The 16,301-nt window shown below is 43.7% G+C and overlaps 1 protein-coding gene across 2 annotated transcripts in view; it reads right to left on the reverse strand.

Annotated features, from left to right (window-relative positions):
- LOC137640185 (ubiquitin carboxyl-terminal hydrolase MINDY-1-like) overlaps positions 1–16,301 on the reverse strand; it is a 114,688-nt gene that overhangs the window by 74,483 nt on the left and 23,904 nt on the right. For both annotated transcript variants that reach the window (XM_068372713.1, XM_068372712.1), the window contains exon 2: positions 10,513–11,237. In XM_068372713.1, the coding sequence (XP_068228814.1) occupies positions 10,513–11,237 (725 nt within the window). The remainder of the gene's footprint in view (positions 1–10,512; positions 11,238–16,301) is intronic.

The raw sequence follows: 16,301 nt of genomic DNA on the forward strand, positions 1-16,301 counted from the left end.
CAGTCCCCATATGCTGAGAGTGTTGCCAAGTGGTGATCCTATACTTACTATACGAGTAAAGTAACATCACGAGACTGACGGCTTGTAAAAGGCAATTAAAGTCATGAACGGAATATACAGTTGAAGGCGGTACCGAGTAGATCGTGGTGAACGGTTTATCACGTGGGTGACGCTTAACAGGTTAAAAAAACATTTTATATAGTCCGGTATTTTCTCTATCCATCCTCTCCCAGAAAACCTTCAAATGTGAATTATCGGAATGTGTGCAGATCTTGACAGTGCGATAACTAGTTAGCGACTGAGAATAAATAAAATAAAAAGCCCGATTGACGATGCTGATGAAGAGGATATCGAATACCGATTTTTCCCTAATTGATTTTTTCTACGTTCTGTCTAATCCTCTTTTGTAGCAAAAGAGTGGGGGAATAGAGTAGGTGGATGTAAAAGGGAGCTAGTGAGGGTTGAAGAGCTAATAAAACCTGGGGTAAAAAGTAAATATCAGGAAAGGTTGAAAATGGCATATGACGAGGTGAGAGTAAGAGAAACTGGTAATTTAGAGGAGGAGTGGAAGTTAGCAAAAGAAAATTTTGTTGGGATTGCAAGTGATGTATGTGGCAAGAAGGTTGTTGGAGGCAGCATGAGGAAGGGCAGTGAATGGTGGAATGAAGGAGTGAAGGTAAAAGTGGAAGAGAAAAAGAGGGCTTTTGAAGAATGGCTGCAGAGTAATAGTATAGAGAAGTATGAAAAATATAGAGAGCAAAAGGTGGAAGTAAAGCGCAAGGTACGTGAGGCAAAGAGGGCAGCTGACCTGAGGTGGGGTCAGGGACTGGGTCAGTCATATGAAGAGAATAAGAAGAAGTTTTGGAAAGAAGTGAAGAGAGTAAGGAAGGCCGGCGCAAGAATTGAAGAGACAGTGAAAGATGGAAATGGAAGGTTGTTAAAAGGAGAGGAGGCAAGGAAAAGGTGGGCGGAATATTTTGAAAGTTTGCTGAATGTTGAGGATGATAGGGAGGCAGATATAATTGCGGTTCCAGGTGTTGAGGTGCCAGTGATGGGAGATGAGAATGAGAGAGAGATTACAATAGAGGAAGTGAGGAGAGCACTAGATGAAACGAGAGTAGGAAAAGCATCGGGTATGGATGGTGTGAAAGCTGAGATGTTGAAGGAAGGGGGTGTGACTGTACTTGAATGGTTGGTGAGATTGTTTAATGTGTGTTTTGTGTTGTCAATGGTACCAGTAGATTGGGTCTGTGCATGTATTGTACCACTATATGAGGGTAAGGGAGATGTGCACGAGTGTTGTAATTCAAGAGGTATTAGTTTGTGAGTGTAGTTGGAAAAGTGTATGGTAGAATACTGATTAATAGGATTAAGGATAAAACAGAGAATGCAATCTTGGAAGTACAGGGTGGTTTTAGAAGAGGTAGGGGTTGTATGAATCAGATTTTTACAGTTAGGCAGATATGCGAGAAATATTTAGCAAAAGGTAAGGAGGTGTATGTTGCGTTTATGGATCTGGAGAAAGCATATGATAGAGTTGATAGGGAAGCAATGTGGAATGTGATGAGGTTATATGGAGTTGGTGGAAGGTTGTTGCAAGCAGTGAAAAGTTTCTACACAGGTAGTAAAGCATGTGTTAGAATAGGAAATGAGGTGAGCGATTGGTTTCCGGTGAGAGTGGGGCTGAGACAGGGATGTGTGATGTCGCCGTGGTTGTTTAACTTGTATGTTGATGGAGTGGTGAGAGAGGTGAATGCTAGAGTGCTTGGACGAGGATTAAAACTGGTAGGCGAGAATGATCATGAATGGGAGGTAAATCAGTTGTTGTTTGCGGATGATACTGTACTGGTAGCAGACACAGAAGAAAAGCTTGACCGACTAGTGACAGAATTTGGAAGGGTGTGTGAGAGAAGGAAGTTGAGAGTTAATGTGGGTAAGAGTAAGGTTATGAGATGTACGAGAAGGGAAGGTGGTGCAAGGTTGAATGTCATGTTGAATGGAGAGTTACTTGAGGAGGTGGATCAGTTTAAGTACTTGGGGTCTGTTGTTGCAGCAAATGGTGGAGTGGAAGCAGATGTACGTCAGAGAGTGAATGAAGGTTGCAAAATGTTGGGGGCAGTTAAGGGAGTAGTAAAAAATAGAGGATTGGGCATGAATGTAAAGAGAGTTCTATATGAGAAAGTGATTGTACCAACTGTGATGTATGGATCGGAGTTGTGGGGAATGAAAGTGATGGAGAGACAGAAATTGAATGTGTTTGAGATGAAGTGTCTGAGGAGTATGGCTGGTGTATCTCGAGTAGATAGGGTTAGGAACGAAGTGGTGAGGGTGAGAACGGGTGTAAGAAATGAGTTAGCGGCTAGAGTGGATATGAATGTGTTGAGGTGGTTTGGCCATGTTGAGAGAATGGAAAATGGCTGTCTGCTAAAGAAGGTGATGAATGCAAGAGTTGATGGGAGAAGTACAAGAGGAAGGCCAAGGTTTGGGTGGATGGATGGTGTGAAGAAAGCTCTGGGTGATAGGAGGATAGATGTGAGAGAGGCAAGAGAGCGTGCTAGAAATAGGAATGAATGGCGAGCGATTGTGACGCAGTTCCGGTAGGCCCTGCTGCTTCCTCCGGTGCCTTAGACGACCGCGGAGGTAGCAGCAGTAGGGGACTCAGCAGTATGAAGCTTCATCTGTGGTGGAAATGTGGGAGGTTGGGCTGTGGCACCCTAGCAGTACCAGCTGAACTCGGCTGAGTCCCTGGTTAGGCTGGAGGAACGTAGAGAGTAGAGGTCCCCTTTTTGTTTTGTTTCTTGTTGTTGTCGGCTACCCCCCAAAATTGGGGGAAGTGCCTTTGGTATATGTATATGTATGTATGCTGTCTAATCCAACGTACAGTACATTCTTATGTAAAGGGCGAACCCCAACATTTCTTGATGCTGCTACACTTTAATTATAGATATTTTACCAACTATTTATAATCTTTATTTATAATAACATCTTTAGTAAAAGCTCTTCAATATCACTTTCAGGAGTAAATGCGTTTATGATCGACGATGAAACGTAAAAAAAAAACGTTTTCCTTTTAAGGAGGCTTTTTTTAGGAAAAAAAAAAAAACACGAAACAAAATTGCTCATATTTCATATATTTTGATTTTCTAAGGATAAATAAAACAACATTAATTATAACATTATTATTACATAGTACCTGGTAAGATATCTTTTGCCGCAAAAGTTAACCTATAGACAGATGTTAAAATTGGTTAGCGAGTTCGTTATGATCGGCGATGGAACGTACTAAACAAAGTAATGGGTTTGGTTGTGGTGACATGTTTGGCAGTAGCATGATATAAAATAGTCTTTATTTAATTTAATTTTTGGTTTCAAAAGTACTATATAAAAGAATTTCAAACAATTTAGATGAAACGGAGCACAACGCACTACTACTGGATGATAGCGGTAGTCTTGCACACGAAAGCAACAAATATGACGATGCTGTTCTGTTGATTTTTTTTTTTTTGGAAACTTTTCAATATTTCAAATGGCACTGTTGATTTTGATGGTTTTTAATTTAAAGTTTAATGAATAAGGATTTTTCACCATAATCACAACGTAAATATAAAAATCAATTAGTACAAATATGGAATATTATACATATAGGTGTTGGACAGTTAGGCTAGCCTAGCGACAAGTTCACACAACAGATGGGCAAACCTTAACATTTTTCATCCAAAACTAGTCTTAAAATGTTTGAACAGAAATCTTTCTCTTACATTCTCCCCCCCCCCCCTTCTCAGACATCGGGGAACCATCACCCCCCCCCCCAATACAATTAAGAAAACAATAGATTTCCTACGCTTCGCGGTGCTTGACTCACGGATTTAGAATGCTCCTCGCAGATACAGGAAAATTAATTTTTAAAAACTATCGATCGCGTAATTGAGGAATCGCGTAATTAGAACACGTGTAATTCGGGACCCTACTGTATATATATATATATATATATATATACAGTGATACCTCGGTAGTCGAACGACTCTATACTCGAACAATTCGGAGTTCGACCAAAATTTTCGAGAAATTTTTGCTGCGGTGCTCGACCAAAAATTCGGTACTCGACCAGCCGAACACGTGACGACCGCATGGGCTTTGTGATGATCGCGCCATCTCGGCCACTCTCGCTTGTTCGGGAAGCATCAGTTCTCTCGAGAGCGTCACTCAGACAACGCGCGATCAGCATTCGTTGTGATTTAGTGATTTTCAGTGCTTTTAATTGCTTTTTTAGCTTTCATAATGAGTCCCAAGAAAGTAATGAGTGTTAAGGGGAAGGAGAAGAGGAAAACAGTGCGAACAACGATCGAGTTGAAGAAGGAAATTATAGCGAAATATGAGAATGGTGTACGAGTGTCCGATTTAGCGGTAGAATACGGAATGGCGAAGTCGACCATTTCTACGTTTTTAAAGCATAAAGAAATGATTAAGAAGGCGAATGTTGCAACGGGAGTTACGGCGGTAACTAAGCAAAGGCCACAAGTGATTGAGGAGATGGAAAAGTTGCTTTTAATATTTATTAAAGAAAAACAGTTGGCCGGGGAAAGTGTTAGTGAAGCGTTCATTTGTGAAAAAGCGTTGCATATCTATGAAGAATTAGTGAAGAAAAGTCCGAGTACCAGTGAAAGTGATTCATTTACATTTAAAGCGAGCAGGGGTTGGTTTGAAAAGTTTCGTAATAGAACAGGTATTCATCGTGTTACTAGGCATGGGGAGGCAGCTAGTTCGGATCAAATTGCAGCCGATAAATACGTGGGGGAATTCGATCGGTACATAAATGAACAAAATTTGATCGCACAACAAGTCTTTAATTGTGATGAGACTGGGTTATTTTGGAAAAAAATGCCAGCCAATACGTACATTACCAAGGACGAGACGAAGATGCCAGGTCACAAGCCAATGAAAGATAGGCTAACATTGTTGCTGTGTGCAAATGCAAGTGGCGATTGCAAGATCAAACCCTTGTTAGTGTACCACTCGGACAACCCCCGGGTGTTCAAACGAAATAATATTTGTAAAAGTGCACTACCAGTTATGTGGCGCTCGAACACTAAATCTTGGGTCACAAGACAATTCTTTACTGAGTGGATAAACGAAGTGTTTGCCCCCCAGGTTAAGGCTTACCTCATTGAAAAGAGCTTGCCAATGAAATGTCTTCTGGTTATGGACAATGCTCCTGCACATCCTCCAGGTCTCGAGGATGACTTGAAAGAAGAATACAGCTTTATCAAAATCAAATTCTTGCCCCCCAATACTACTCCCATACTCCAGCCCATGGACCAACAGGTCATTTCAAACTTCAAAAAACTCTATACCAAGGCCCTTTTCAGAAAGTGTTTTGAAGTGACCAGTGACACGAAGTTGACCCTAAAGGAATTCTGGAAGGAACACTTCAGCATCCTCAACTCTGTTAACATGATTGACCAAGCTTGGCGAGGTGTGACCTATAGGACATTGAACTCTGCCTGGCGTAAGCTGTGGCCATCATGTGTCACAGAGAGGGAGTTTGAAGGTTTCCAACCAGAGGCGGGTCCAAGCACTGCTACCCCTGTAATTTCTGATGACACTGATGTCGTTGAGGAAATTGTTGTCATGGGCAGGAGTTTGGGGCTTGAGGTCGACAAGGATGATATTGATGAGCTTGTAGAAAGCCATTCTACCGAGTTGACTGTGGAGGAATTGTTGCACCTGCAACAACAACAGCAGCAGGATCTGATTGTGGAGCAGGAATCTTCAGAAGAGGATGAGGTAAGGGAGGATGTTCCAAGTTCTCTCATCAATGAAATTTGTTCCAAGTGGGCAGATGTGCAGGCTTTTGCTGAAAAATACCACCCAGAAATTGCAGTAGCAAACCGGGCAGTGCATATGTTTAATGATAGTGTCATGTATCATTTTCGAAGAATACTGCAGAGGAGGAAGAAACAATTAACAATAGACCAGTTTTTCACAAAAGAAAAGAAAGCTGCTACATCAAAGCCTGTTTCTCCTCCAAAGAAGAGACAAAGAAGAGAAGAAACCCCTGAAATAGATCTGCCCACCCTTTCATTGGAGAGAGAAACAACTCCTGAAGGAGAACTACCCCGCCACATCATGGAAGGGGACTCTCCTTCCAAGCAGTAACCTCCCCCTTCCATCCTCTCCACATCCATCCCTGTATGCCATCGAACCGCTGCTCAAAGGTATGTTCACTACAGTACAGAAAATGGTTTAAAATTGTTTTATTTTAGTACAGTAAATGGTTTAAAATTGTTTTATAGGATTTTCTGACCAATTTCATACACATTTAGATAATTATTGTTGTTTAGGTACACGTTTTATTAATATTTTGGGCCTGTTCGAGTGCTTGGGAACGGAATAGAATATATACCATTATTTCTTATGGGGAAAAAAAATTCGGTACTCGAACAAATCGGAGGTCGAACACGGATCTCGAACGGATTATGGTCGAGTACCGAGGTATCACTGTATATATATATATATATATATATATATATATATATATATATATATATATATATATATATATATGTATATACAGTATATATAAATATATATATACATATATATATGTATATATATACATATATATATATATATATATATATATATATATATATATATATATATATATATATATATATATATATATATATGTATATATATATATATATATATATATATATATATATATATATATATATGTATATATATATATATATATATATATATATATATATATATATATATATATAGACTGTAGAAAAGTTATCAAATTCTGATTGGAAATTTGTATATGGCGGTTGCTCCTCTTAAGGGAACGCAGCACCTTGACAACGCTCCATGGGGAGTGGTCTTACTTCAACTGGAGGATATGTCTGTTCGATGCTCTGTATTACTACTAAAATGGAACAGTTTCTTCTTTAGAAGGTACAGCAATAAGTCTGCTATGAGTAGAATAGTGGTTCCAAGAGGAGAGACAACTCTTGCACGATACCAACCACAGAAAATAGCCCACTTGGCTTGACACATGGAGGTCAAGGATCTGCGGAGGTATCCCAACAACTACTAAGCGGAAAGTCTCTCTCTGAGAAATGATGCTAGATGACCTCCACGCGTGAAGCCCAATGGATTCCACTGCATTCTGGAATATCTAGGAGTGTGGTTGGCACAACAGGTTGGGAAAAGGCAGAAATTCCCTAGCAGACTCCATCAGCAGAAGTAGAAAGTCTGGGTACCATTCTAACCAAGGCATCTCAAGGCCATGAGTTAAGTTGACATTGGGCATTGCTCAAACCCGATTCAGAACGCTTCTGATTAGGCAAAAAGGCTGAATAGCAAAAGGCGTCAAGGCCATCCCATGGGTGCTGGAATGCATCCTCAAACACTGTTTTCGGATCTGGAACTACAAAGCAGTAAATGGGAATCCTGTGATTTAGTGTGGAAGAAAACAGGGTTACCACTGACGAACACCACAACCTCGCAATCTATGTCGCTATCCGAGGACTCAAAGGCCATTCTGAGCTATTTAGGTCTTCCTGCTAAATTTCTCCGCCACTGCATTCCTCTTGCCAGTAATAAATTGAGCTGTCAAGTAAATCAAGTTGAGTTCTGTACATTCAAGAGTTTCTACTGTAAGCTGAAAAAGCTATAATGATACTGTACCTCCTGACTTGTTTATGTAGGCCGTGTTGTCATCCTCACCGAGTGACCAGTCATTGACCACACTGACAGTCTCGGCAATCCTGATCGGACCACAGTCTCAAAACCATATGCTGACGGAAGTGAGATCTCCAACTTTCTTTGGAAGCATCTGTGAAGAGCAGAAATTTCAGAGGTAGTATTAAGAGAGGACAGCCACCTAATAGATTTGGCTCATCCAATTACCATTCCAAATCCCTTTGGCCTCTTCCCTTTTGGTACCAGTGAGAGGATAGTCGAGATGTTGAGACCAATGCCCTTTCAACTTCCACTGTAGTGATAGATGCTACAGAGATGTCAAGTGCCCTAGCTGTTTCTGCTACTGATGTGCTGGCTGACGGGCTTGTGGAAGTAAGGGGAGTTCTACATTTCTTAGGCGTAATATCCTGCAAAGACGGAAAAATCCTCCCGAGGACCGTGTCGATGTCCATGCCTAGGTACATGAGTATTTGCATGGGTACAAACAGACTTCTTTCGGTTACCCACAATCCCTAGATCGTAACAAAGAAAAGTCTGTCTCTCAGTGAAGGAGAAGGGTTTCCTTCGAGTTTGCCAATATGAGCCACTCGTCCAGACAGCAAAGGATATGAATTCTGTTGGCATGTGCCCATGCTGAAACTAGAGTGAAAACTGGTAAAAATCTGAAGAGCTGTTGAGAGGCTGAAGTGCAATACCATGAACTGAAATACTTTGTTACCCACTACTAGTTGAAGTCATTTCCTGGAAGAAGGATGAATTGAGACCTGGAAACAAGCATTCGTCAGATAGGGCGTCAACAAAAAATCCAAAGGCCTGATAGCTTGCCTGACCATGGCTGTGGTCTCCATCCTGAAAGGCATTTGCTGGACAAACTCGTTCAGGGCTGAGAGGTTGACCACTGGTCTCCAGCCTCCAAAAGCCTTCTCTACAAGAAAGAGTCAACTGAAGAAGCCTGAGAGCTGTCGTCAACCTCCTGAAGAGTGCCCTTCTCCAGCATGGCCTGAACTTTTGCCGACCAATGGCAAAACAATATGATGAAGACATCACTGGTGATGGAATTAAGAGGAGGGAGAAAGCTGTTGAATGGAAGAAGGTACCCATGATGAAGGACATTTACTATTCATTCCACTGCAACGTGGTACCAAACGGGAGGATTGCCCTTCCTAACAGTCATCATCCTCGACCCTTTCTTCTGCCTCAGAGAGGTCTTTGACAAGCCAGAAAGGACTGACCCCTCCTAGTTACAAGATGGACAGAGGCAGGTGAGAGTTGCTGCTCTGAGGTTGCTTGCAGGGCTGTAATGATGACATTACAGCCATGGCCTGCGCAAAGATGGAGGCAAACTGCTGTTGACAGGAGATGGCCCACTGATGCAACAAATCTTGAGTATCCTTCATCCACCTCTCAGTTGTAGCGTCTACCTCCCATTGTGCCTTCTGTTGTCGAGTTTAATATAGATGTAGGCGACGGTACATCTGGGAGATGTGCGTTCGAAAGAAGAGCATCTGGACGAGGCAAATCACAGGAAAGCCTATCTAGGTGAGGGAGTCTCTCCAGGGGTCGAGACGTGTTTGAATGAGGTGCCTCTGGGAAAGGTGTATGCAAGAGTCTCATCTGGTTACAGTGTGTCTGGAAGGAGTAACTGAATGAGGCAAATGAAAAAATGCTTCCAGGAGAGGTTCGTAAGGAGGAGGCGCTCACTGGCAAGTCCGTCTGGAAGAAAGAAACTACCTACGTGAGGCGCATCTACAGTCCTCCTCCGAAGAGGGAGGATCTGGGAGACATTGAGAAACAACATTGCGATAACGTTCCAAAGAGCTACGCTCAGAAGGAGAACTCCTTTGTCAGTGGCGAGAGTCAGGCATTCGCTTCTTGGACCTTTTATCTAAAGGGTGGCTAGGAAAATCCTCTCTCCTTTAAGTCTCCAAAAGTGAATTGAAGACTACAGCAGGTTCCTCAGAAGACACTGAAGAGTTGACGTCCTTCAAAGCAGGGGATGCTTGCTGTGGTGTCTTGATAAAAGGGCTTGCTTTAGCTGCTCCTCAGAAGGTGAACCTGCCAACCTCAAGGAGGGCCACAAAACACATAAGGCATCATCTTTCTGAAAAACAAGGCTCCCCTTGCCCTTGAGTTAAAGGATCACCACTTTTCTCTAATTTCCCCCCAGAGGAGACCCAAGGAGAAGAGTACTGAGGGTGGAAGAAGGATGAGCCCATGGGAGAAGAATCCCTTTGCAACTTCTTCCTCCTCCTACCATAACCCTCACACTGGGAGGGAAACCACCCCCGACACTCTTCACAGGGGGAGGCCTGACTGCAGGACTGTCCTCTGCAGGCGAGACAAAGCTGATGAGGATCCGTGCCCCTTGCACTCATAAACGTGCTGCAGGTCTTAGGTGACACTCCTGGACACTTCCGCATATCCGTCAGTATCCTCAGAAAATACACACAAAATCACTAACACACTGGAAACATGAATTAAGTTAAAAGTTAAAATCTGGCAATATTCACAGGCAGCGAGAACATCTGTCCTCACCAACGTCTGGAATTAACGTGGTTTGTCAGTAAGCAGGAGAGAGGGGCGGTGCTTCCCTGCCATTGGACTGGTATCCTAACTACCGGTCAGTTGTTGACATCTCATTAAAATTTTTAACTGCAGTATTCCAGTTTTGTTGTTATTCTATGTAAAGGAATCAGGTTTGTATATGATGTGGGAACAAATATCAGTGAAAAAAAAAGCAGTTCTAACACAGTATAGCATTGTCATAAAAAAATAAAAAACAAAACCTCAAGCTCTTACCTTTAACAACATAACATTAACAATGGCTAGAAGTGGACAAGGTCCATTGTTATTTTGAGTGATAATTGGGACTTCTATATCTTGCCACTTTATTTTCTTAATTTTATGTACGACACTAGAAGGATCAACTGGTTGAGTTTCAGGACTGGACTTTTCCCGTTTTTCTTCCTCAGGAGCTGATGACGAAGAACTTTGTAAAGGTAAAGCTGGAGTGTTCAGGGTTTCTTCTACCTCTGGGAGAATTCCCATAGATGGAAGTACAGACTCTTCATGAGCAGGGCCAGCAGAAGCACCACTACACTCACTTTTCCCATGATCAGTTTCTTTAACGTCTAATTTTTCTATTCTATCTGGTAAACTCTCTACCAAACTACTATCCTGATCAGATCTTTCTGTGAGAAGGTCTGGAAGTCCAGCTACATGTCTATGACTTAATTGGTCATCAACCGTAGGAACTATGGTTAGATTTTCAAGCACTTTATGGTTATTATCCTTTTGTGGCAGAGAGGAAACACTTGGGTTTTGTAAAGGCACCGAAGAACATTGTCTTCCATTATCAAGTGTACCGCCCGATACAGAAGACTGGGAAACATCACTACAGAAGTCCTGTGGCTGATCATCTTTGGCAGATGCATCATTACCTGTGGTTGGTGCTGCACTGTTCACACCTGATGGATTTTGCAAATTTTCCTTCTGTGATTCACTTCCATCACCTATCACCTTATCTGGAATACAAAGAAAATAATATTGGCATTAAACACAGCAAAAAGATTTTGCTCAAGTATCAATATGATTTAGCTTTGAACACTTACAACAACACAGTAAAACATTCATACATTTTCCCATTCAAAATTCACTAAACCATACCTGAAAAATTTACAACTACAACCTGCTGTATAAAAAGTAATTTGTTCCTATGGGAATACAAACCCCCCTCTTTGGCTGTAATTCGGCTGTTACAATTTTAACAAGGTGTGTGGGTGATTAATGGTAGGCAGTAGGGAAAGCTCCCCCCCCCCTTTGACAGAACACCGAGATGCCACCTCTGTTTGCAGTGAATGTGTGCTAACTTGCCCACACAAGTTAGCACTCAAACCTTGAACAGTTCACCAACCATTGGAAACTCTTGTGCTCACCCTGAAGGAAGAGCATACCCTCTTCACCTTTACAAGCGTGTGCATCTAGACAGGCGCTCTCATAGTGATCACTGATACAAACATGGTGATCATCATCACCGATACAAGCATAGTCATCAAGCTCACCTTTACAAATGTGTTCAATGTATTCTCCAGAACATGTGCTGTACTCACGCTCTCCCCATTGCATACAAAGAAGCTGCTCAGTAGTTCATGTGCCTCAACTGCACGAAACGCACTCTCCACAAAACAAGGAACTCACTCAAAGGTTAGCGCACCATCATCACTCTCAACATTTATTGTGCTAAGGGCTCAATCATCAATGACATATGCGTGACTACTCTAGCAAGCATCGCATTCGACACACAGCACACCATTACTGTACTTAAGAGAGTACAAATACTGTAGCCCAAGAAGAGATTGAAATAGGTCAATCGATCATTAACCTAAAGAAATCTGTCAGAAATCTTGGAGTAATCATGGATGATAGACCGACAATGAATGAACATATAAATAATATGGTAAGAAATTGTAACTATCATATTAGAAACATAACATTTATTAGTAAATACTTAAATGAAAAATCTATGGCCATACTCATAAATCACCACATATTTTCAAGAATTTATTACTGCAACTCACTGTTCTATGGCTTACCAAATTATCAGCTGAAGAAAATTCAGAGTACAAAACAGAGCCGCTAGATTAATAAAAGGACTACACAATAGGGAAAGAGTTACTCCTGCACTAATTAAATTACACTGGCTGCCGGTAAAGGCGAGAATTGAATACAAGCTACTCCTACTAACGTTTAAGATACCGAACCAAAATATATAAAAGAATGCCTGAACAAACTAGAACTAGAAACAAATCTTAACATAAGACACATGAGTGACAAACATAGGCTATCTGAACCAAGAACAAATAGTAAATTTGGTGAAATGACAAATTTGTAGATAATTTGTATTTTTCCTAACTATACAAACCTTAGCTATTTACATGGGGGTAATTACCGGTACTTCGGCGTAGCTGAATGACGAGCCATAAGAATTTTAGTTAGCGGGGGGTAGGGAGGGGTAGCTAGCTAACGCGCCCCCCCCCCCTCACACACACCGGTGATTGCTTCACTTTGCTTAGAGGTAGGACTTATCTCGGGGGACAGGGCTGGCGGGCCAATATGTGTAAATAGCTAAGGTTTGTATAGTTAGGAAAAATACAAATTATCTACGAATTTGTCATTTGTTCGTAACTGAAATACAAACCACGCTACTGTATTTACATGGGGGTAATTACCCGTACTTCGGCGTAGCTGAATGACGAGCCATAAGAATTTTAGTTAGCGGGGGGTAGGGAGGGGTAGCTAGCTAACGCGGCCCCCCCCCCCTCACACACACCGGTGATTGCTTCACTTTGCTTAGAGGTAGGACTTATCTCGGGGGACAGGGCTGGCGGGCCAATATGTGTAAATAGCTAAGGTTTGTATAGTTAGGAAAAATACAAATTATCTACGAATTTGTCATTTGTTCGTAACTGAAATACAAACCACGCTATTTACATGGGGTGACTCAACCCTTAGGTAGGGAGATAAGTCCCTGCCATACTGGCTTTGGCTTGCCCGGGGACTCCATATTCGAGTGTGTAAGTACTCAAGAAATAAGGAGTCCCTGCTCCTCGCTAGCATGCTGTGAAACTGCTGCGGCCTACATAAGCTGTGTGTGAAGGTGAGGAAGTGACTCGTCCTAGGAAGTTGACCTGGAGTTCTTCAGATGGAAATCTAGGCTAGGACTCTCCCAATACCACCTCGTCAGGGTATGGGGACATGACAGTATTACACTTAATACTAGGAACACAAGGGAGCATGGTTTACCTGCAGTGGTTCGAGGTCAGCTGTGCAGAGAACCCAGGATGCTGCTTTCTCCAAGGGAGGAGAGGATGAAGAAAAGAATAAGGGCCAGACAGATCTTTTCATTCACGCAGTCTAAAACCGGGTAACAATGCCCTCAACCTTCTGCTACTTGTCCATTAAGGAGCCTGAGGTTAGACCAGCTGTTGTGCAGCCACCACAGGGCCGATAGAGAACATATCGAGCCTCCTGTGTGTCACATCTTGCAAGTAGTGGGCCGTGAAGGTGGTCTGACGCTTCCACACCCCAGCTTGAAGGACCTGCGTCACTGAATAATTTTTCTTGAAGGGCAGGGACATAGCTATGGCCCTGACATCATGCGCTCTAGGGCGACGTAACGGAGAAGGGTCAGGATTCAAGGCCAGATGTATTACCTTGCAAATCCAGGCGGAGATAGTATTCCTGGTGACCCTCCTCTTCGTCTTCCCGGTGCTCACGAACAGGGCTTGCAACCGGGGACAAACTGCAGCTGTTCTTTTAAGATACAACCTCAGACTCCTCACTGGGCACAGTAAGAGATGGTCTGGGTCATCTGTTACAGAACGGAGACTCGAAACCTGGAAAGAGTCGAACCTAGGGTCCGGCACTCCCGGATTCTGAGTCTTGACAACAAACTCAGGGACGAAGCTGAACGTTACCTCCCCCCATCCCCTTGAATGGGCGATGTCGTACGAGAGACCATGTAGTTCACTGACTCGCTTGGCCGAGGCTAATGCAAGCAGGAAAACCGTCTTCCAGGTAAGGTGGCAATCTGAAGCCTGGCGTAATGGTTCGTAGGGAGGTCTCTTCAGAGACCTGAAAACTCGAATCACGTTCCATGGAGGAGGTCTCACTTCCGACTGAGGGCAGGTAAGTTCATAACTCCCTATGAGAAGGGAAAGTTCCAGCAAGGAAGAAATGTCCATTCCTTTAAGCCTGAAGGCAAGACTTAAGGCTGAGCGATAGCCTTTCACTGCCGAGACTGAAAGGCGCATTTCCTCCCGCAAATACACGAGGAACTCCGCTATTGCTGGAATAGTGGCATCGAGGGGAGAGATACCCCTTCCACGACACCAACCACAGAAGACTCGCCACTTCGCCTGGTAGACCCCTGCGGATGACTTGCGCAGGTGACCAGACATCCTGTTCGCAACTTGTTGCGAAAATCCTCTATCCGTGAGGAGATAATGGATAGTCTCCAGGTGAAGTCGAAGCGAAGCTACGGCTTTGTGGAAGATGTTGGCGTGTGGTTGTTTGAGTAGCTCGTGACGTGGAGGGAGTTCTCTCGGAACCTCCGTGAGGAGTTTCAGAAGGTCCGGGAACCATTCTGCGTGATGCCATAGCGGAGCTATCAGGCTCATTGAAAGATTGACCGATATTCTGGTCTCGTTGAGCACCCTCCTCATTAGACAGAACGGAGGAAAGTCGTACACATCGACGTTGTCCCACTGTTGTTGGAAGGCATCCTGCCAGAAAGACTTGGGGTCCAGGACCGGGGAGCAGTACAGCGGGAGCTTGAAATTCAGCGCTGTAGCGAACAGATCCACCGTCGGGGAACTCCACAAAGTCAGGACTTTGTTGGCTACTTGAGGATCCAAAGACCACTCGGTACTCACTATCTGCGTCGCTCAGCTCAGACTGTCGGCGAGCACATTCCTTTTGCCTGGAATGAAGCGAGCCGCTAGTGTGATCGAGTGGACTTCGGACCATCTCAGAATCTCTACTGCAAGATGGGATAGCTGTTGTGAAAAGGTACCTCCCTGCTTGTTGATATAAGCCACCACTGTGATGTTGTCGCTCATCACCACCACAGAGTGGCCCGCCAGGACCTGGTGGAACTTCTGAAGTGCCAGGAGCACGGCCTTCATTTCTAGCAGGTTTATGTGAAGGTACTTTTCTGATTCTGACCACAGGCCTGAGGACCTGTTGTTCAGAACGTGGGGCCCCCATCCTTTTTTTGATGCGTCCGAGAACAGCATCAAATCCGGGGGGAGGACGAGAAGATCCACTCCCTTTCGTAGGTTCTCGTCCGCCACCCACCACTGGAGGTCTGTCCGTTCCGCAGGACCCACAGGGACCAAAGTGTCCGGGGAATCGTGACCTTGATTCCACCGGGACTTAGAGTCGCCACTGGAGCGATCTCATTCTGAGGCGACCGTTGGGAACGAGACGGGCCAGGGAGGAGAGGTGGCCGAGGAGACCCAGCCACGTTTGGGCTGGGAGTTCTTCTCGATTGAGGAAAGGCCTCGCGACCTTCCTCAGCCTTGCTATCCTGTCGTCTGATGGGAAGGCTTTGTGGAGATTGGTGTCTATGACCATGCCTAGATATACCAGTTTCTGAGAGGGCTACAGAGAGGACTTCTCGAGATTTACCATGATCCCTAGATCCTGGCAAACTTCGAGGAGCTTGTCTCGGTGGCAAAGAAGGGTTGTCTCCGAGTCCGCTAGGATCAGCCAGTCGTCCAGATAACGAAGGAGACGGATGCCGATCCTGTGAGCCCACGATGATATCAGGATGAACACTGGTGAACACCTGAGTGGCTGTGGAGAGACAAAAACACAGCACCTTGAACTGGTAGATCTTGTTGTCTAGGCAAAATATTAGGTACTTCCTTGAAGACGGATGGACTGAGATCTGGAAGTACGCATCCTTCAGGTCCAGTGTACACATGAAGTCTTGTGGTCTCACTGCAAGTCTGACCGTGTCTGCCGTTTCCATACTGAACGGAGTCTGTTTGACAAACCCGTTCAGGGTTGAGAGGTCGATGACT

Source organism: Palaemon carinicauda, chromosome 4, assembly GCF_036898095.1.
Source record: "Palaemon carinicauda isolate YSFRI2023 chromosome 4, ASM3689809v2, whole genome shotgun sequence".
NCBI lineage: Eukaryota > Metazoa > Arthropoda > Malacostraca > Decapoda > Palaemonidae > Palaemon > Palaemon carinicauda.